General features: G+C 43.0%; 1 protein-coding gene across 2 annotated transcripts in view; it reads left to right on the top strand.

Annotated features, from left to right (window-relative positions):
* GLRA1 (glycine receptor alpha 1) overlaps positions 1-15,290 on the top strand; it is a 90,044-nt gene extending 74,754 nt beyond the window's left edge. The window contains exons 8-9 of one of the 2 annotated variants that reach the window (XM_020880917.2): positions 8,128-8,274; positions 14,843-15,290. In XM_020880917.2, the coding sequence (XP_020736576.1) occupies positions 8,128-8,274; positions 14,843-15,133 (438 nt within the window). In that variant the 3' untranslated portion in view covers positions 15,134-15,290. Of the gene's footprint in view, positions 1-8,127; positions 8,275-14,818 lie in introns of both variants that reach the window. The other variant, XM_020880916.2, reaches the window with a different exon arrangement.
* Positions 15,291-22,322: the final 7,032 nt, after the last annotated feature.

Below are 22,322 nucleotides of genomic sequence, written 5' to 3'. Positions count from 1 at the left end.
ATCCATAGACTAAGGATACACAGCTAGATGATAAGAGAAAAAAACACGGGCAGAGTCTAGAGGGATCCATGTGCAAGCTTCCTCACTCTCTCCATTCCATGAGGGACCACACAGAGTTCACTCTCACCACAGCAACAAAAACACAGCTATATGTGTGACAAGTTTCTGCCCAGAGAGACAGAGAAATTGTTTTGAGGTTCATTTAAGATTCAATATCAAAGGTTTTTATTAGGGTGCTGGTCACACAAGTACCCTCTGCCCACCACATCCCCAAATTCCAGACTCCAAAGAGGAAAGCAGGTGCTCAGCTTAAACCACACTGTTTATACCAGTGGTCAAAACATGGTGGGGCACCTTTATCAGTTAGGGAATGTGGGAATATGCTAAAAATCCAAGTTCTAGATGTCAACCAAGGGCCAGCCTTGCCAGCAGTTCCTTCCTAAGACAGCAGTCCAGTGCCTGCTCTGTTGTACTCTTTTCTGCAGTACCTCAGTCTGATTCTGAAATTTTTTTTTTCCATTTATTTTTATTAGTTGGAGGCTAATTACTTTACATCATTACAGTAGTTTTTGTCATACATTGAAATGAATTAGCCATGGATTTACATGTATTCCCCATCCCGATCCCCCCTCCCACCTTCCTCTCTACCCGATCCCTCTGGGTCTTCCCAGTGCACCAGGCCCGAGCACTTGTCTCATGCATCCAACCTGGGGTGATGATCTGTTTCACCATAGATAATATACATGTTTCATATACATGTTTCATCGCAGCACTGTTTATAATAGCCAGGACATGGAAGCAACCTAGATGCCCATCAGCAGATGAATGGATAAGGAAGCTGTGGTACATATACACCATGGAATATTACTCAGCTATTAGAAAGAATTCATTTGAATCCGTTCTAATGAGATGGATGAAACTGGAGCCCATTATATAGAGTGAAGTAAGCCAGAAAGATAAAGACCAATACAGTATACTAACGCGTATATATGGAATTTAGAAAGATGGTAATGATAACCCTATATGCAAAACAGAAAAAGAGACGCAGATGTACAGAACAGACCTTTGGACTCTATGAGAGAAAGCGAGGGTGGGATGTTTTGATTCTGAAATTTCTAATGTTAAACACCACCTTCTGTTCAGTCAGTTCAGTTCAGTTCAGTCGCTCAGTCGTGTCTGACTCTTTGCGACCCCATGAATTGCAGCACGCCAGGCCTCCCTGTCCATCACAAACTCCCGGAGTTTACTCAAACCCATGTCCATCGAGTCGGTGATGCCATCCAACCATCTCATCCTCTGTCTCCCCTTCTCCTCCTGCCCCCATTCCCTTCCAGCATCAGGGTCTTTTCCAATGAGTCAACTCTTCTCATGAGGTGGCCAAAGTATTGGAGTTTCAGCTTCAGCATCAGTCCATCCAATGAACACCCAGGACTGATCTCCTTTAAAATGGACTGGTTGGATCTCCTTGCAGTCCAAGGGACTCTCAAGAGTCTTCTCCAATGCCACAGTTCAAAAGCATCAATTTTTCGGCGCTCAGCTTTCTTCACTGTCCTTACATTCACTATTAACTCTTGAAGCATGTTCTGCTCTGTTCACTATTAACACTCAGCACCTTTCACTCCACACACTGCTAATGCCAGATACACATTCTGCTCCATGCACTCTGTGCTAGACCCAGCATTCTGTTCCATTCTTCTCACACCAGACACGGCAATCCACTGCATTCATACCAACACCAGACGCTAATCCTTCTCCAGTCAACTTGACAATGAATGCACCACTATTCCTTTCACTGTTAACACTAGACCTCACATTCTGTTTAATTCACATTTAACACTAGATGGAATGTTCCACTTCATTTACTATTAATGCCAGACGCCACACGCTCCTCTACTCACCCACACTTGAGGTAACAACACTCGGCTCCATTCACTATGAGCACTCAATGCCTCAATCTGCTTTACTCTCCTGTATCGAGTGCTAGGTGCTGTTTTCCACTATGTTCACTACAGTCATTGGAGCCACTTTCCACATTCCTCAACACCAGACCTAATATGTGTGTGTTAAGTCGCTCAGTTGTGTCCAACTCTTTGCGACCCCATGGATTGTAGCCTTCCAGGCTTCTCTGTCCATAGGATTCTCCAGGGAAGGATACTGGAGTGGATTGCGTTCCCTTTTCCAGAGGATCTTCCTGAACCAGGGATCAAACTCTGGTCACCTGCATTGAAGGCAGATTCTTTACCATTTGAGCTATAGGGAAGACCCAACATGGTGCTCTGCTATTATTGCCAGACACCAACCATACCCTGCCCCCTTCAGCCTTATGCTAAATGCAACATTCTGCACCATGTGCAATGAAAAGGGCGCTTCACTTTCTGTTCTGATGCAGAAAAGTTGGAAGAATAAGCAACAAATAAATAGTAACCTTCACCTCAATTCCAGTTATCATTTTCCACATTGTCTTTATCTTTCTCTCTAGGTAAGCAGGTAGACAGATGCAATTTTTACTGAATCATTTGAAGGTTACAGACAGCATGACAATTCACCTCTAAATAAGAACTAAGGATCACTTGATATTATCACATCTAAAAAATTAACACTAATATAACAATATCGCTGAATTAGAAATAATTCCATAATTTCATCTATAAAGAATCTTTAAATTTTCCCAATGGTCCAAAAACTGTCATTAGTAGACATGGTGAGGGACCCAATCAAAGATCCAATAAAGATCCACATTGCATATAGTTTACTCTTTTAATCTAGAAGAGTCTCCCCACTGTTTTTCTTTTGTTTTTTTGTTTTTCATGACACTGACTATTCCATTAACTTTTAATGTGAGCCACGACATTCTACTCCAATTGTCATCTATGCTAGACACCACTCTCTCCTCTACATCCTCACAAGAAAACTCAAACAATCTGTCCTTTGTACCATTAATGCTAGACTTTGCATTCTGCTACATTTACTATAAAAGCTTGAAACAAACCTTCTGTTTACTGTTACCAGCTGACAGCACATTCTGCTCTGTTCATTTGCAACAGCAGGAGGAATATCCTGCTTCCTGTTCCTTATGTTAGGCTCAACATGCTGCTCCTCTCTCTATGAATAGTCTACCCCACAGTCCCCTTCATTTATAACTGACTCTAGACTCAACATTCTGTTCCACTCTGCTTCACAAGCCTTGAGAGTGGGCTCCGTTTGCTAATAACACTCAACCTGACATTCTTGCCTCTTTCAAAGCATAAAATTCAGTGGCATTTAGTATATTTACAAAGTTGTACACCCTCTCAGCAGTGTCTAGTTCCAGAACATTTTCATCACCCCACAGAGAACCCACCATATTCATCAAGAGTCACTCCTTGTTCTCCCCTCCTACCAGCCTCTGGCAACCACTCATCTACTTTCCACCTCTATGCATTTGCCTATCCTAGATGTTTCACCTAAGAGGAATCACACAATATGTGCGCTTTTATGACTGGCTTCTTTCATTTAGCATATATTTTCAAGGTTTACATATGTTATAGAATGTATCACTACTTCATTTCTTTTTATGGCTGTGTAATATTCTGTTGCATGTATAGATCAAAGTTCGTTTATTTATCAGTTGATGGACATCTGGGTTATTTCCATGTTTACCTGTTAAATAATGCTGCTGTGAACAAGCATTTCCTATGTATAAGTTTTTGTGCAGACATATATTTTCAACTCTTAAAGATATATTATTATGTGGTACATTATAGTCATTATATTAATATATACTATATATTATATATAAGTTATAGGTATATTATATAGTCAACTTTTTGAGGAATGCCAAATTATTTTCCAAAGTGGCTATACCACTTTATAATACTGCCAAGGTTCCATTTTCTCCACATCCTCATTAATGTTTGTTATTCTATCTCTTTGATTATAAATATCTCAGTAGATGTGAAGTGCTATCTTATCGTAGTTTTGAGTTTTCCTAATAACTAATAATGTTTAGCATCTTTTCATGTGCTTATTCACCATTTTTATATCTTCTATGGAGAATCTATTCAAATCTTTTACCCATCTTTTAATTGGGGCATTTCTCTTTTTATTGTTGTAATAGTTCTTTGTGTATTATGGATTTTAAACTCTTAAGAACATGATTTGCATATATTTTCTCCCATTCTACAGGTTTTCAACATTGATTGAAAATGTACCTTATGTTTCCTCAAAAGTTTGTAACTTTGAGGAAATTAATTTAAATTTTCTATTGTTGTTTGTACTTTTGGTATCATACTTAAGAAATTAGTGCCTAATCCAAGATCATAAAGATTTACACATACATTTTTTCTAAGAATTTCATGCACTGTGCTTAGTCGCTCAGTCTTGTCCAACTCTTTGCAACCCCATGGACTGTAGCCTGCCAGGAAGCTCCTCTGTCCATGGAATTCTCCAGGCAAGAATACTGGAGTGGGATGCCATGCCCTCCTCCAGGGGTCTTCCCAACCCAGGGATCGAACACAGGTCTCCCACACTGCAGGCAGATTCTTTACCATCTGAGAGTTACATAGTTTAGCTCTAAATATAGTGTTTCAATCTATTTTGTTTATTTTTGCATATGAAATGAGGGGAGGATATCATTCTTTTGTATGTGGATATCCAGTTATCCCAGCACTGTTTGTTAAAAAGATTATTCTTTCCATCCATTGAATTTATATCCTTCTCAAAACAACTGGCCATAGGCTTTGACTAAGTAAACCCAAAAATAGGGGTTTACTTCTGGACTTTCAATTCTATCCCATTGATATATACATATATATACACACACACAAATTTATCTTTATGTCAGCATCATACTCTTGAGTATCATGTTTAGAAGTTTAGAAGTTGAGGAGTGTGAGTCCCCCACCTTTGTTCTTTTTAAAGATGGTTTTGCCCATTCTGGGTCCTTAGCATTTCCATATGAACATGAATATAAAATTTTAAGATCAGCTTGTCAATTTCTGCAGCGACAATAAAAACAAATTTTAGTTTTAAATGCATTGAGTCTGTATAGGAATTTGGGGAGTATTGACATCTTAACAATATTAGGTCTTCCAATCCATGAACACAGGACATCTTCCCATTTATTTAGATCATCTTTAATTTCATCCCACTGTTTTCTAGACCCCGTGGTTTCTAACAAGAAATCAGCTGTTAATCTTATTGAGTATACCTTGTATATGATGAATTATTTCTCTTTCTGCTCTCAAGATTTTTTTTCTTTGGCTTCACACAGTTTGACTATGGTGTGTCTAGGTGTGGATCTCTGAGTTTATCTCGCTTGGGGTACATTTAGCTTCTTTGATGTGTACATTAGTGTTTTTAATCAAATTTGGGGAAATATTGGCCGTTATTTGTTCAGAAATTCTTTCTGCCTTTTTCTCTCTCTCTCTCCTTCAGAAATACCCATCAAACTCAGGTTAGTGCCCTTCATGATTCCCCACATGTTTCTGAGGCTCTGTTCATTGTTCTTCATTCTGTTCCTCAGACAGGATAACCTCAAGTTCACTGATTCTTTCTTCTGTCCACTCTGATATGCTCTTAATTCTCTCCAGTGGAAGTTTCAGTTCATTTATTTTACTTTTTAACTCTAGGATTTCTATTTGGTTCTTTTTTGTAGCTTCTCATGCTCTACTTAGTGAGATTTCATTCCTATACTTTTCTTTAGCTGGGTAGCCAAGGTTCTTTTGGTTCTTTGAACATATTAAAAATATAACTGATTTAAAGTCTTTGTGTATTAAGTCCAATATCTGGGCACAACTTTTTTTGACCACGTTTCCTCCTTTGTATGGGCCTGACTTAATCAATCCAGGCTTCTATAACAAAGTACCATAAACTGGGTGGCTTACAAACAACATAAGTTTGTCTCACAGTTCTGGAGGCTGGAAATCTGAGACCAGGGTGCCAGGGTAGTCTGGTTCTGGTGAGGATCCTCTTCCAGTAACAAACTGCTGACTTACTGTTGTATCCTCACATGGCAGAAAGAGAGTAAGCTAGCTCTCTGGACTCTTTCTATAAAGGCACTATTCGCATTCATGAAGGCTCCACTCTCATGAGCTAATTACTTACCAGTGATCTCATCTCCAAATACCATCATATTGGGATTAGATTTCAACATATGACTTTTGGGAGGACATAAACATTCAGTACATTGCATTCGCCATGCTTTCTTATTTCTTGATATGTCTTAAATCTTTTTGATAAAAATTATACATTTACATAATATAATGTGGCATATCACTGAGTCAAGCAGTTTAAAACTTTGCTGTAGCCTTTACTTTCTGCTTATTCAGAGTTGACAGCTAAGAGCCTTCTCAAGTCACCCTGGACACGCACATAGGCCTAAAAATGCACATTGGTTTCCAGGAACATATCATAGTCTTATGGACAGCTCATTCCCCAAATTTTCCTTTTATTCTTTTCGATCAACCAATTGTTTGCCTCAAATGTTACCAACTGCCTGAGGCTGATGTAATGTTCAACACTTGCCAGTGATTGTTTTCAACAAATGCCCTCAAGGAAAAAGCTGCTCACATCAGGACAGCTCCAAGTCAGGTCAAATAAAGACAGCCTTGTGAGTGGTCTCTTTCAGAGAACCATAAAACAGGTCAAATAACAATTCCCTGAGAACATAGCTTTAAAGAAGCTCCTACTCTCTTCTGCCCCATCCAGGGGCTGTCAGGATACTGGTGTTCACTGTGCCTGCAGGCTGTTGCTTTACAAGACTAGCATAGAGCCACACATGAGAGGATGGGAATAGGGCAACTTAAAACATCACAAAGGAAATAAAAACATACATCCACAGAAAAACTTAAGTTCATAGCAGCATTATTCCTAATAAAAGCCAAAAGGTAGAAGCAATCCAGATGTCCTTCACTGATGAATGGATCAATGATATGTGTTATATCTATACAGAGTACTATTATTTGGCCATAAAAAAGTACAGATGTACAGAACAGACTTTGGGACTCTGGGAGAAGGTGAGGGTGCAATGTTCTGAGAGAATAGCATTGAAACAAGTATACTATCAAGGGTGAAACAGATCACCATCCCAGGTTGGATGCATGAGACAAGTGCTCAGGGCTGGTGCACTGGGAAGACCCAAAGAGATCAAATGGGGAGGGAAGCGGGAGCAGGGATCGGGATGGGGAACACATGTAAATCCATGGCTGATTCATGTCAATGTATGGCAAAAACCACTACAATATTGTAAAGTAATTAGCCTCCAACTAATAAAAATAAATGAAAAAAAATAAAATAAAATAAAAATAAAAAAATAAAATACTGACATATACTATGATACAGATGAATATTGAAAACATTATGCTAAGTGAAAGGCCACACATTGTATGATTCCATTCACATAAAATGTCCATGATTGGAGGAAGAGAATTTGGGAAATAAGGAAATGATAGATAAAATGTAGTAGGTTTCTTTTTGAGGTGATGAAAATATTCTAAAATTGACTATGATGATGATTATATATAATTGTGAAGATATAAAATCATTGATTTCTATACTTTAAATGTGTATGATACATGAATTATATCTCAATAAAGCTGGGTTATTTTTAATGCCATGAAGCCTGCTGTTCTTACTGGGATTCAACTGATTTTCCCAAATAAATGTTTACAGGATTGCTGTTAGACTTTGATTCATTAACAGAGTTTGGAGAAAAGTTGGTTCTGACCATTTTTTTATAGAGTCCTGACTGCTTTTTTGTCGGGGGAGAGTTTTTTAAGATCTTGCTCTGCCATTCTCACTGACATCCTCCACTTCCTTTTACCATTAGGTAAAAATTCTCCTATCACCTTCAGTCTGAACACCACATTCTATTCCATCAGTGACAGAATGATGGACACACCATCCCCCTTCTCTTTAGGGCTCTTCTAGGCACCATGTTCTTTTTTTCTCAATATTCTGTCCAGTCTTCTTGATGAATTTCTCATCTGTTTCCTTCTGTACCCTTCATCCTAATATTCCAGCTGAGAGGAAACAACAGAAGATGATGGGGAAGGGGGTTTCTAAGGAGCAGAAAACATTCCTCCATACTCAATATTTCTCTCTGTTCTCTCCTCATCTTCCTGTGTTCTTCCCCCACCTCCACCCCAGGTATCGTACGTGAAAGCCATCGACATTTGGATGGCCGTGTGCCTGCTCTTCGTGTTCTCAGCCCTGCTTGAGTACGCCGCCGTCAACTTTGTGTCTCGGCAGCACAAAGAGCTGCTCCGATTCAGGAGGAAGCGAAGACATCACAAGGTAGGCCTTTGGCTCAGTGCTGGTGGTAAACAGAAGAGTTCCGTGCAAGCTTGTCTTATGATACTTGTTTTGCTGTACCATTCTCAGTGGATAAAGCATGCACAAAATACAGATCAAAGTCCTACAAGTCCTAGTTTCTCCTCGCATAAATAAAGCCCTGATTGGGTTTATGGGCACTCATTCTTCTAACACTAATAACACTAATTATCAGGTTACACTTGAAGACAGAATTGATGGAGCAAACAGTGATGGGGCCAAGATAGAAACTAGCTATAAACCCAAAGCATGGAAGGCTGCGGGATGTTTGCTGGTGTTTTCTATAAGAGTGGGCTGCATTGTTTCAATGGGCCTGATTCCAGAAGCAATTGGTATCACAGAACATGAGATCTTAGAGTAGAATGTTGTTTCCGGGCCTTTGTTTCCTACCTTCAAGAAGAGGCAAGCTGCAAGGTCTTCCCCTGGAGTGAAATCTCTTCCTTTATGAGAGACAGAATAAAGAAATACTTTGAAATTAAATATTAAAGTAGGCATTTAAAATATGCAAATAATACCAAGTTTATCTTGTCATTGCTGCTGCTGCTGCTGCTGCTAAGTTGCTTCAGTCGTGTCCGACTCTGTGCGACCCCATTGACAGCAGCCCACCCGGCTCCTCTGTCCCTGGGATTCTCCAGGCAAGAACACTGGAGTGGATTGCCATTTCCTTCTCCGTATCTTGTCATTAGGGTTATGAAAATAAAATAGTACCTTACTATATACTTGAAAAGTTTGAGTCCTAATGAAGAAATGCAGTTAAAAAAAAAGAAATACTTGGCAGGGACTTCCTTGCCAGTCCAGTGGCTAAGACTTCATACTTCTATTGCAGGGGGCCAGGGTTCAACACTCAGTCAGGGAACTAAGATCCCATATGCTTAAGATTCCACAAGCTGTGTGGTGCAGTAAAAAACAAAACAAAACAAAAAAAACCTGGCAGACCGCCTCTGAAAAGTCACCAACCTCTGTTAACTCTGTGGGAGCAAAGTGGCTCCATACCCAAGTCTGTAACCACTTCCCCAGGAGACCTTTCTCCTAGGAATCAGAGGACTTGCTTTTCTCTCCAGTCTCATCTTCATGTCACTTTTTCCCTTGCTCTCTGAGCACCATCCACACTGGCTTTTTTCGTAGTTCCTTAAACACACACACAGGACTTCAGGTGTCTTGTTCTGTCCACCCAGGTTGCTCTTCCAGTGGACTGGTGGCTCTTCCAGTGCACTTTGCTTGATATGAACCCCCTCAGTTTCCAGTTCTCAGCTGTGGCATCTTTCCCTGATACCCTAGTCAAGGTGCAGGCCCTGTATTGAGGTGCTGATGCCAGGCTGTTAAGTGTGATCCAGCAGGTTGTATCCGAGGGCCCCAGCCAAGGAAGCACTCTTCTCTTAGATCCTGCCCTGGCGTGAACTGTATCAGCCAGAGAAAGTGATCCCAATTCAGACACCCAGGGCAGGCGGTGCCACTCGTCTGACATGCTCAAAGACACTTTATGTCAGCCAAGACGATACTCAGTTTCTTTCCTTCTAGACACAAGTTATAATTACACATTCAATCAGGAGTTTGTTCCATACACACCATCCACTGAATGGTAAGTTCCATCAGGTTAGGGACCATTTCTACTCTTGCTCAGTACTACTGATACAGCCCTGGTATTTACCACAAGGCCTGATAGATAGTCAATGTGGAATAGGAATTTGCTTAACAAATGGACAAAGGGATAATAAAAAAAAAAAACTAATGGAATAAAAAAAAGGAGACCCTGCAGTCTGAGAGGCTGCCCGGGAGCTTTTCCAGCTATAGATGAGGGCAACCAAGAACTCAAACACTGGCCACACCACACACCCAGGCCCTACCTGCTTTAGACTGACCTACTGAAAGTGGCTGTCTACCCAGCTACAAGTGCTGGGACAAAGGACTCTGCCCTTTGAATTCTCTTTGCTATGTGATTTTCAGCTAGCCTCTTCTAGGGACCAGCATCTGCATCTGTAAAATGGGCACAATGGTGGACTGGTGAAAGATGAAATCAGATCCCAACATAGCTTTAAGTTATGCTCCTGCCACACAAGTACCAGGAATTAAAATGATTCCAAAGGCACACATTTCCCTCAGTATGTTTCTTAAACATCAGCAATCTGATTCGATTAACTTCTAGCAGTTTACCGCAGGCCGCAGGCAGACGTTCCGAGACAGAGGCTGTCCATGGGAGTTAGGATAAAAGCTGCACTGGAAGAGGGAAGCAAGCATTGTGGATACAGCCGGCCAGACAGGACTTTGAAAGATCCTGGTTTTAGTCTTTCCATTACTGTCCATCAGATACCTAGCCTCTGATTCTTATCAAAATCTAAGCAAGAAACTGACCAAACACAGCTATCTCTGGGATTCCCTTTTCCCCAACCAGGGGCGAGCAGCTTTCTGCATTTCTCTCTGCAAAAAGAATGTCAATAATTTATCACAGAGATGCTTATGTGGGAAGACTATGTCCAAAATACTTGATTGGTACCAGGTCACTAGACTGTGCCCTGCATAGCTCCAGCAGGCATTATGTGCATGGACTAAAATGTGAATGCAGCCCCTTGCAGATATGTAACATTGTGGGACCTACAGTATTTGCAAAGGCTGTGTCCACCCTTGCCAAATGCCTACCAGTATTACGTATTAGAGAAAACAAAAACTTTGTCTCTAGCCAGGTAAAATGTGAATAAGGCCACTGTGCAGATTTGATCAGATTCCTCTGCTGGGTCCCTTCCTCATTCTCTCACAGCATGTTGTTGCTGGAATAGCTCTCAGAGAGGGCCCCATCCACTCGTCCTGTGCAGATGATAACAAAGAGGAGGGGAAAGTGACCAGGATCTCGGAGGCACTGATGGGAAAGACACAGAGGCCTCCCAAGACCTATGGCTGATCTCAAAAAACACTGACCACACACCACCAGCCACTATGTTCATCAGTGTCTCCATCCTGAAGCAGATAAAAATAGTCCTGCGTTTATTAGATCTTAAATAGGAACTAAGATTTACCCCAAGGCAGAGGTCAAAAACTAGTAGCTAGGTCAGATTCACCATGCAAATATCTTTAAGTTCACCAGCAGTATCTTAAAAATCTGGAATGAAGTGCCAGCATTTCAAATCACACTTCCAGCTTCACTCAAAACATCACAGCCTCTGGTCCCTCTGGATTCACATCCCACATGGTACAGGCTCACTGCAAATACCTTTAGGTGAGGAACGCAGTCCACGGCCCCAGTTCACTTCATCACTGTCTCTCCTGCCCGGCCCCTGGTTTGCATCTGAATAGTGTGACTTTGTGCGTACAGGCTCTGAACTTGGCACAGATGTCAGAAACAAGACGCAGAATCGGGTTCACCATAAAAAACAGCTTCCTTTGGAGTAAGGCCCTGTGGATGTGGCTTGTAGGCTGGCCGTATATTAGCTTGGGCTGCAGAAACCTCCCTTTAGCAGAAAGCTTGCAGAGGGGGTTTTATGCCCCAGATGGTGAATGAAGAGGAACTAGCCACATGCCTGAGTTTCTCTGAGTCCATGATCTTGGCCGGGCTCCTCGACTCCCACCACCCTCCCATGTTACCTCATTTGCTGGGCAGAAACCATCTGGTCCTCGAATTCCCCAGCCAGCCTCATTAGTCAGATTATTAGGAAATCTCTGTGAGCCCGACTGGGCAGGCACACTACCAACCTCCCTGGCTTCGGTCAGATTTCCCCTGTTCCAGTCCCGCGCAGCTCCAGATGCAGTTGGGCTTTTGTTGCCTGCCATCTGCTGGCTCGAATAGGAATAGCAGGCTTTGTCCAGTTATTTCTAGGGAATTTCCTTTCTCCTGGATACAATGTAAAATTGATCGCCTTCTAACCAGATGAAGCCTCCACACATCCATCCCCTCCCCTCTCATGTTTAACTGATGAAGAAGGCAGAAAATAATTTGCCCAAAGCAAAACAGAAAGTTAATTTTGAGTCTCCGCCTGAATAACTAGAGCCCAGCGAAAAAACATTTTCAAGCACACCCTCCTCCCACCCGCCCCACTGTATTGCTACAGTGAGCAGATGTATATTGATAGACGAGGTTGTCAAACCCAGCCCTGCTCCCAGGCACAGGGTCCAGTCACTTGGCCAGCTTCCCCCAGTCCTCTCCTCAGTGCTGGCACAAACCCTCTACAGTTGCCCTCCCCACAGAAAAATACTGGTTGAGACCCATCTGCCAGGTACTGGAGCCCACCTTCTTACCCTCACTCCTGCAATGAGGGTGTTGGACCAGATTCACTCATTCATGAAAGATGCCTTGAGCATTCATATGTCAAATCCTCCAGGTGCTAGGAATGCAACGCCATTTGCTTTTTTTTTTTGTTTAAGAAAACAAGATGTTTATTTATTGTATTTATCTGGAAAATAATACACTAAAGATAAACTTATCAAAAACAAGTCTTATGAACAGGCATTTTAAATGTTTAATATTGGACTAACACAATAATAAAACACCTGTGAAATTTTGAACATTGTTGTTGTTCTGGATACAAAAGGTCTAATTTAGTTTAAATAAGATCTGAAATACCTTTATGAAACTTATTTTGCTCAATGGGTATGATATTAAAGTTGTGTATATATGGAAGTGAAGTGAAAGCTACTCAGCTGCTCTTTTTGACCCCACGAACTATAGCCCACCCGGCTCCTATATCCATGGGATTTCCCAAGCAAGAATAGAATACTGGAGTGGGCTGCTGTTTCCTTCTCCTACACCATTTTAATATAAATTAATTTTTAAAAAAAGGAAGCTGGGGCAGACTGGATAGGCAAGTAAACCATTTGGTCAACGAATATTTGCAGAGTTTTGAGCTCCTTCTCAGGAAATATATTCCTATGTCTAGTGTTGAGGGTGCACTGAACATGATACACTTGACCTTCGCTTTCATAGAGCTTACACTTTAATGAGAGAGACAGACATCAGTCAAGGAAAACAATGTGATAAGAGATTTGAAATAAAAAAGGAAAAGCAGGAAATCCTGATGTATGGATCACACATCAGGGACATTGAGCCTAACCTCAGGCTCAGGGAAGGTGTCTGAGTAGGAATTAGTTCGGGGAAAGAAGGGGCTGGAAGCAGGGGACGGGTTGGGAGAGACAGACTCAGCAGAGAGAACAACCTGCGCAGAGTGCAAGAGGAGTGTGGCACTTCCCCATAGATGGGAACACCACAGGGCAGTGGGAGCACAGACAGTCAAGCGGAGCAGACACAGACGGGCCAACCAGGTCACCCAAGGCCTTGTCACCACGTAAAGCTTTTAATTATCCTCAAGTCAGTGGCAGCCTATTAAGAGAGCTCTAAGCAAAGGATGATGGATAAGATCCATGTCATACAACCCAGAGGGGTGGCAGGGTTGGCGGAGATGAGAGGCCGAAGGGAAACGAGGCTGGAGGTCACCACAAGCCCAGATGAAGGCCCAGGCTGGGGTGGCACAGGCAGAGCTGGACACACACCAGGGACCCAGACTGCCCTTCACAGGAACAAGAAGACAGAGCAGCTGCCCACAAAATGCTCAGTCTCAAGTCTGCAGAGGGAGCCGATAAAGCCCCCCAGAGCCACACACTGAGTCAGCGACCACCTCAGAGCTCACGAGGAAGGACCACAAGGCCAGATGTGGTGAGAGCAGGCAAGAGAGTCTCCTCGATCCAACTGAGGAGAGGGGGAAGTGAAGCGGGTCAGGCAGCAGGCACTTGGGTAGTGAGCACGCAGCCAGGAGGTGGGGACACAGGAGGGATGGCAGAGAACGTGCAACAGGCAGGTGTGCGGAGCACAGGTAAGGGAGGCAGGGAGCCTGGAAAGGTAAGTTGGACCCAAATGATGAAGGGCTTGGAAAACTCCAGAAGAAAATCTTTATAAAAGTCCAGAGCCTGAGGTCACACCTGCCAGGGATACGGGAACACGGAGGTGAGAGACAGCTGTGGTCCCCTGGCTTGCAGCCGTTGCTTGCTCCTGGTCCATTTACTCCCTCCCCAAACCCACACACAGAGGCCTGGGGGATGGGGTGGGGGAGAGGGCAAGGAGACAACAGAGGCAAACCAGGGGATCTTTCCAAATTGTCCTCTGGGTTTCTAACAAAACGGCATTCAGAGTATCTGCTCAGCTACAACTTCTGATGATCGAAAAGCATCTTAAAGGAGTGGAGTGAATCTTATCCCCACTTAAAGGAAAAAACGAAATTAAAAACCCTGAGAGTCACAGGAGGATGTCTTCTGAGGAAGTGACCTGCCCAAGGTCATACAGCCGCAGGTGACTGAACCATGGTCATCGCGCTGGTCTCAGACTCCACACCACACACCTATCCCCTGGTTTGCATCTGTTTCGGCACTTGATGGCGCCCCTCTATAAGGCATAACTCCCCAGCCAGCCACAGAGCCTTCAGGGGCCTAGAGTGGTGCCGTCTGGGAGGCAGGGCGAGCCAGATGGGCACGGCCTGGCCCCCAGGGGAGTGCCTGCAGGGAGGGTGCCCAGCCCCTGTCTTATTTTAAGTAGAGCCCCATGTTGAATCTGTTCCAGGAGGATGAGGCTGGAGAGGGCCGCTTCAACTTCTCAGCCTACGGCATGGGCCCGGCCTGCCTTCAGGCCAAGGATGGCATCTCCGTCAAGGGCGCCAACAACAGCAACACGACCAACCCCCCTCCGGCACCATCCAAGTCCCCGGAGGAGATGCGAAAACTCTTCATCCAGCGGGCCAAGAAGATCGACAAGATCTCCCGCATCGGCTTCCCCATGGCCTTCCTCATCTTCAACATGTTCTACTGGATCATCTACAAGATCGTCCGCAGGGAGGACGTCCACAACCAGTGACGGGTCTGGGCTGGGGGTCGCTGGGAGTGGGCAGAGTGGGAAGGGCACAGGAATCGGAGGGCCGCAGGAGGGGAAGCGAGGTGGGGGGCGCACACGCAGTGTGGCCATCTCTCAAATGAGGCGATGCATGGCTCAGAATGTGGCACTATCGATTCAACCCCGGGTGGGGGTGGGAGGGGGAGGGAGGGGTTTTTCTAATATGGGAACTGAGGGGCGGGGAGGAAGGGGAGGGTTCGGGGTGGGGGCAGAGGAGGGGAGTGGCGAAAACCACTTTCAAAAATTTGAGTCCATGGGCTGTGCAGTTTTCCTGTTTGGAAGGAGAATACAGTCTGCCCCAGAGCAGCGGCGAAGCCATGTAATATATATGATATATATTCATGCTTAATATTAATGCAAAACCACAAGAACAAAAGACTTGTTTCTTAACCTATCAGCCTAGTAACTGCTTAAATTTTTAAAAGTCACAGAAGTGATGGACACTTTTTCCCAGAGTGGAAAACAGTCACAAATCAGCTTGCTCTGGTGTGTCCCACATCACACCCCTCCCAACGCCATGCCTGTCTTCAAACTGGCCCAGGTGGACTCATGCCGAAAAGCCATTCCGCCTCTGCTTCAAGGGGGTCCGTGCGGCAGCCCAGGCAAGGGTGGTGGAAATGGGGGAAGGTGGAGAGGAGAAGGGGAGTGACTAAAGAGATGGGACGATTCAGAGGCCCGAGGATGGAGAGTCATCTTCACGCCTCCAGGCTGGGGCCCTCTCTCTCAGCTGCCCCTCTCTCAGCACTCTCATTTCTGTGCGTCACCCACCCCACTTACCCTCCACCACCCAGAAATGGCCCCCATGGTTTTTCTCATCATATTGCTAATATGCAGTCTTTTTTATGGTTTAAAAAAAAAGTAATAATCTCAAGAAATAATATGCAGATAGACTGAGTATAAACAGATGTACTTTTTCAGATGTCTATTTTTTTGGAGAGTGTCTTTGGAATTGCAAGCGGGGGTAGGTTTGGGAAGGTGGGGTTACAGGATGAAACAGATGTATTATATTGTGGCTCTACGGAGTGGAGTTTTACGAGGTAAAAGGGCAGTAGTAAGGCTGCTGCCGCTTAGATACATGGATACGGGTGGAAAGAAACAGTGATGTTTATAAAGTCTGTCCATTATATTCTGACATTTCATATGCCACAAAGAACATGGGGAGCTTGGTGGGGGGGGGGGGGAGATCCCATTATATTTTTGTAAGTCTTTTTTTGGTTCCCTTTTTGGTGCTTCGTTTAGCTTTAACATTTAGGAAAGTTAGACAAATTCTCTTTCCTGCTAACTCTGAAGTGCCAGAACTATCCCAAGATAGCTAGGGTACTCTGGGGGAAAGGAAGAGGGTCTAGGCAGTGGACCACAGGGAGTGGGGAAGCCTGCTCCAAGACACAGATGTTGACAGGTAGGAGGTCTGCAAGGTGGGCCATGGGATTAGAAGGGAGCTGTGTCTGGCAGCTGTCACACCACTGCACCGGGGACGACAGCACTATTATTTGTAGCATCCTCCCTGCTATGGCCTATAACCAGAATACTGGGATTACATTTCTTTCTTTGCACTTTTGTGGATCAGAGTGGTAGGCAGCTGACAATCAGTCTGGGTTCACTTGTGTCTTTGGAGCATCCCTAACTTAGGGCAGGACAGAAGTGAGACACTGGGAACCTAACCCCACCCTAAAGCACCTTCCCCAGGGGAAATGTCTCCCACGGTGCAATAGCTAATTCCCACAGAGGCCCAAAGAAGTGGGTCAAGACAAGGACCCAGAAGTGATTCAGGTCAAGAAAATGCACTATGCAGCCAAAAAAGGATTTGGCTTTGTGGCTTTAACGAAAAAGTTGTTTGCAACCAAGTTCTAAGGTCAATAAATCATTGCCTTCCTTTCTCTTGGCCTGTATAGAGCAGAAAACGAAGCTGTATTCTAGCCTTGGAGGTTGTGGGATGGATCCTGGAATCCTTTTTTCTAAGAAGCACTAAGGGATGGGAGCCAAGTGAGTAGGAGTCTCTCATGTAAGACCACTCATTTCCCCACCACTAACAGGTGTCTGAAGGAGGAAAAGTTAAATAGAGGGATGTGAACAATTACTACCAATTCAAGACTAGAATATCAGACTTTGGACTGCTCTTAGCACCTTTCATGAGCACTACATTCACTTTATTTAAGGGAGGAGGTGGGGAAAAACTTAATTCCCAAGTGGTACATAGGTCTCTGGAGAGGCTATCAGCCCCTTTCACTAGCACTTTATTCACTTTATTTAAGGGGAAATCATTTTTAAATTAAAAAAAAAAATGAAGAACCCCTTATCTCTAATTTACTCATTATTAGACTAAATTCAACATGTCTGAAGTCTAGGTGAATCAGGCAACAAAGGCACTATGCCACTATCAGCAATGAAGGCAGTACCAATTATTCTAAGACATTCTGTTTCTGCTCAAACAGCAAAATCACACTGGTCTCCTTATATGATGAGGTGTCCAGAATCTCTTTGAGACATAGAAATCACTGGGCCATCTGCCCAACCTCTGCTGGATCCTTGAACTTCTGACACAATAGTGAATTTGTGTGCCCACTGGGTGCTGCCAGGTCTAGCTGACAGTATCCACCAAACAGAATTATTTCAAACACAGAGACACAATTTTTTCTCAGGCCATTCTAAACATGGTATCCCTCAAGAAAATAAATGCAAGTGATGCATGATAGCAATGAAAAAAAGAATGCAAATTTTAGTCTTGCCACTAATATGCTTGGGTGTCCTTGGGTAAATCACTAAGATTTGGTTTCTTTAACTACAATGGGGAGAGTGTCATAGGTGATTTCTAGCACTGACTGTTCTATGGGTTTGAACTGGTTTGTGGGAATTTCACGCATCAGAAAGTTTAATATCATTTTGATTTCTGAACTCTCCAGGTGGCCATGAGCATACATATGCACACGCATATAGACACACAATTCTTGTTGCCTTTCTTCTTTGGACAACTGGCAGATTTGTTTCTTCCTTTTGCTCTACTTTATCAAAGGTAAACAGTGGTGACGGAAAAGACAGCAATCATTATTATAATGTCAAAAATCCCATCATGAATTAGGAATGGAGCATGCTCAAGGAGAAGACATTATCATTAATGTATAATGTAGTAAGGATTTAGCAATTAATTATATGTAATTATATGTAATCTAATTACAGAAAATCAAAGTAGGTAATTTAGGCCTTTTTTTTTAAGATGGCTCTAATAAACAGGGCAATATTTTCTTAATTTCCTTTCAATTTGCTCACAAAGGACATCATGCCCTGGGACTATGCATGCCAAGTGCTAATGTAGGGGGGAAACTGATTAAGGTGTAACAAGTGGTTTACTGGTTTTCAAACCCTTTACATGTATAGACCAGTATTGATGCATGGAGGAGAATCGATACTGGCATAGACCAGTGGGTGATTTCACCCGACTCCAAAACTGCAGCTATTCCTGGGAGTCAAATTTAGGAGATGTCAATTAAGCAGATAATACCAACAACTTCTCACCTATTTGTTTACAATAGATCTCATTTGTTTCAAGAGCAGCCAAAATAAATGGCTCAGCTCTGCCATCCTCTGGTCCTTTCAAGTATTCAAGAGTCCATTCTTGACAAATGCTATAGGGAGTGACCAAGGACAGACATAAATTGAAAGGATAATGTGTGTATGAAAGAGATACCTTTAACTTAACTCTATTTTTATTTTGTCTTCAAAAACAAAAGGTAATTTGATCCAAAGTACTTCTTTAATTTAAAAAAAGGGATTCCTCTAGGAAGTTCACCAGTATATTTCATAGGCTATTTTTTCAAACTGGGGAGAAAATATATATGACAGGAGACAGTTCTTCTCATTAGAAGTATGCACTTTTATGAGCATCATTAAAAAGAGATGAGATGGTGTTTTGTGAGGCTTCATATTAGATTGCAGAATAGATCGGTGGCCCAGCTAAGCAGGTACCATCACTGGTAAGAGCCATGAAAATTAGATTTCTTAGTTAATTGTAACACTGAAATTGAAGGGAGCTGAGTTATCATCATGTCTGCAGTAACTGCCTCCTTAGGAGAAGCTGGCGAGCCGCGGGTACAATCTGTATCAGTTTTGGGACTGGGCTGGAGATCTGAGATGTGCAGATATCCCCCCATCTGGCTGGAAGCCCAGCCCGGGACAATCAACACCGCTCTGAAAGCTACCAGACTTATTCAATGAGCACCTTCTACACATTTAAAAGGCTGCCCTCCACGCCAGCTCTGAAGAGCCAGGCAAGAATCAGGTTTCCTCTGTGAGCTATGATTCTCAGATTGACTGCAACGCTTGCACTTTGAGGGGCTGGTAAGATCTGTTGAGAAAGGATGAGTAGATCACTACCACCTGATTAATAAAACCAACCAGACCAAAAATTCTAGAAGCAGGATATTCTTAAAATATAATTTTTCTTCTTTGACTAAGACCCTTCTCTCAGAAACCAATTCCTGAAATTTGAATGAAGAACCCTCCTATTTCCCTACAGCTCTAGGAACCAGAAGCTTATCCTGACCAGAGGAAGGAGTAAAAGATATACACTTTGTTTTGATTGAGCTGGGCTGCTCTTAACTACTTGTAACACTGTAAGAAAAAGCATATGTTGCAAAGGCTTTGGTCTCAGAGCATCATGAAATCCCAATGGATAGAAGGAACTTCTGTAGACAGGTTGAAATCCCTATAATAATTAGGAATTTAAAAAGAAAAAAAAAAAAAAAACAAATGCTGCCCTTCCCATCCTAGCCCATGGGGTAAGAGAATGAAAGCGATGACTACTTTCTGGCTCAGGATGTCCAGGACAAGGGCAAGCTGCCAGTATCTCTCCCATCCTGGAGGCATCCAGAATCTTGAGGGCCCAGACGAGACAATGCCTCTACCAAGTTACCATCCTATTGCTTCCTTAAGGATTTCTTAGGCTGTCAACAGCAATGGCAGGAGACAAGTTTGCTCATATGTGGGTGCTATTTCATGCTGTTTTGATGGAGCCGTGTGGTTATTTAAAGCAATAATTAAGGTACTTTATCATTCTTTGAAACAACGAAATGAGTTCCAAAGTAGAAATTATTGCCCAATAATTTTTAGGATCATTAAGGCTTCTTTAGCTAGGATCCAGACCATTACTTCTCCCTCTTCTCTCTCCATCCCACATCTGCCTCCTTCCACTGTCTCCCTCCACCTCCTCTGTTTCATCAGTTTGTTCACCTTGTTTTTGAAACCCAACTCTGCCAGAAGATGTGGATGTATTTCTGAGGGGGTGGGGAATGGGGTACTGGAGTGGGGACTAGAATGAACTAGTAGCTCCTCTCTCATTTGCTTTAAGGCTGTGATTTCTATTCTTCCTCTAGCTCTTGCATTTTGAAAAATTCAATGCTCTGAAAAATGCTCATTGGAACACTGAGTCAAAAAGTCAGACTATAGAGAATGGCAAGCCAAAAATATACCCTTCAGAGAGCCCAATGACGAAAATTATATTCTACGTAAGGCTGTTAACCAGCTATAGCACAGAACCAGGTCACTAACCTGGGGGTTGAAAGACAGACTGGTGACAATACACTCCAAGCATGACGGGCCAACTGCCCTGCCTCCCACGTCCCCGCATTGCCTTGTTTCAGGCCTGCCGTTCTTCAGATTCAACTGTTCTTTCACACCACTCCAGAAACCAGTGTTCTGTGTAAACACACCTGTCTCCTGAAGTGGACAGAGGTCAGTGGGAAGTGGGTCCTCATTCTGGCACTACCTCAGGCTCACCAAGGAAATACAGGTAAGCTACTCCACCTTCCTCGGCCCAAACACCCCCTGTAAACAGAGGGCATTGAAGGAGACTTATCAAAGCCAAATTCTGGATACTTTGATGGGCTGACCACGAAGATACTGTGCGTTCTAAAAAGGTTCCGTTGTTTCCCCATTTCAGTGTCAGGCTTGGGACCCCACCCCAGCCCTTCAGTGGGCAGGTAGGGAGAAATTAAGAAAGAGGAGTGTCTTGGTCCTCAAGGAGATTACCATCTTAATTTTCTGGCCATGAAAGTCCTAGGTATTTCACAGTATGGATAAAACTAACTTCTCACCTGAGAATCCCATCCAACATCAGGACAACAGTCTGCTCTCATAGTTTAGCATATATGTCCTGTGAAGTCTGCACCCCACTTCCTAGGGAAGTTGTTTGAATTCTCTATGCCAGAGACTCTGGAAGAATCAAAGAGAAATGTGTCAGATTGAACTTGTGAAATACCCCTGGGGAAATAACTCCATTGACTCCAAGTTCCCCCTAGCTTGTCACCACACATCATTTAATCAGCAAGACTTAGAAATATTTTCCTCTGTCCCTCTCTCTCTAGCTGCAGTTGCAGGCAGAAAATAAAAGGGGAGGGTGGATGCTTCATACCATTGGAAGGTTCATCTAAATTCATACCACTAGCTAGGTTATACTAATAAAGAGAAGAACTATTATAGCAAGTATGGTGCCATAGAGCCAGCTGTCTGCAAACCTTCCCCTCCCCCAAACAAACCTCATCCTTGCAACGATATTTCTGAAATCATTTCCACATTCCTGTAGCTCCAACTGACAGTCCTTATAATCAGAAAACACTGCTCCTGCCTTTCCCACCAGGGATGTACTTATGCTTTATAGCAATAGAGTCTCTTCAAAATGCTTACAGGATGACATGACACTTCACTCCCTTCATTTGGCCCTGAAATTAATGGGAATGTTGCAGACTGAACTTTTTTCTGGTTCCAAATTTTTTAAGATTAATAGACTTTTAAAAAACTCACTATTTTAGATTTCACATAAGATAGTAAAACAGAAATGATAATGCTTCCATTAGGAAACCAACTGCTTCCTATCCCAGCTCCCCATCACCATATAGACACTTCCTCCTTTGTCCCTAAATGATTCAAGCCAGGCATATTTTAAAAGACCTCTAGAATGGATAGATGTGTGATAAAACATATATAGTGAAACAGTAGTCATATAGTCACTGTAAAGTTCTATCTTCCCCTCAGTTTCCCTGTCTCTAAAACAGGAGTATTGAATTAGTTGAGCATGAAGTTTTCCTAGCTGTAAAGCTTGTTGATTTTTTTAACACCACTTCTCCAGTTGTCTTTTAGTTGCAGAGAAAAAACAAGGACTTCC

The sequence above is a fragment of the Odocoileus virginianus genome, chromosome 3, assembly GCF_023699985.2.
Source record: "Odocoileus virginianus isolate 20LAN1187 ecotype Illinois chromosome 3, Ovbor_1.2, whole genome shotgun sequence".
Classification (NCBI taxonomy): domain Eukaryota; kingdom Metazoa; phylum Chordata; class Mammalia; order Artiodactyla; family Cervidae; genus Odocoileus; species Odocoileus virginianus.
Note: the sequence above shows the minus strand (reverse complement) of the source record. Positions and strands in the feature narration are given on the sequence as shown.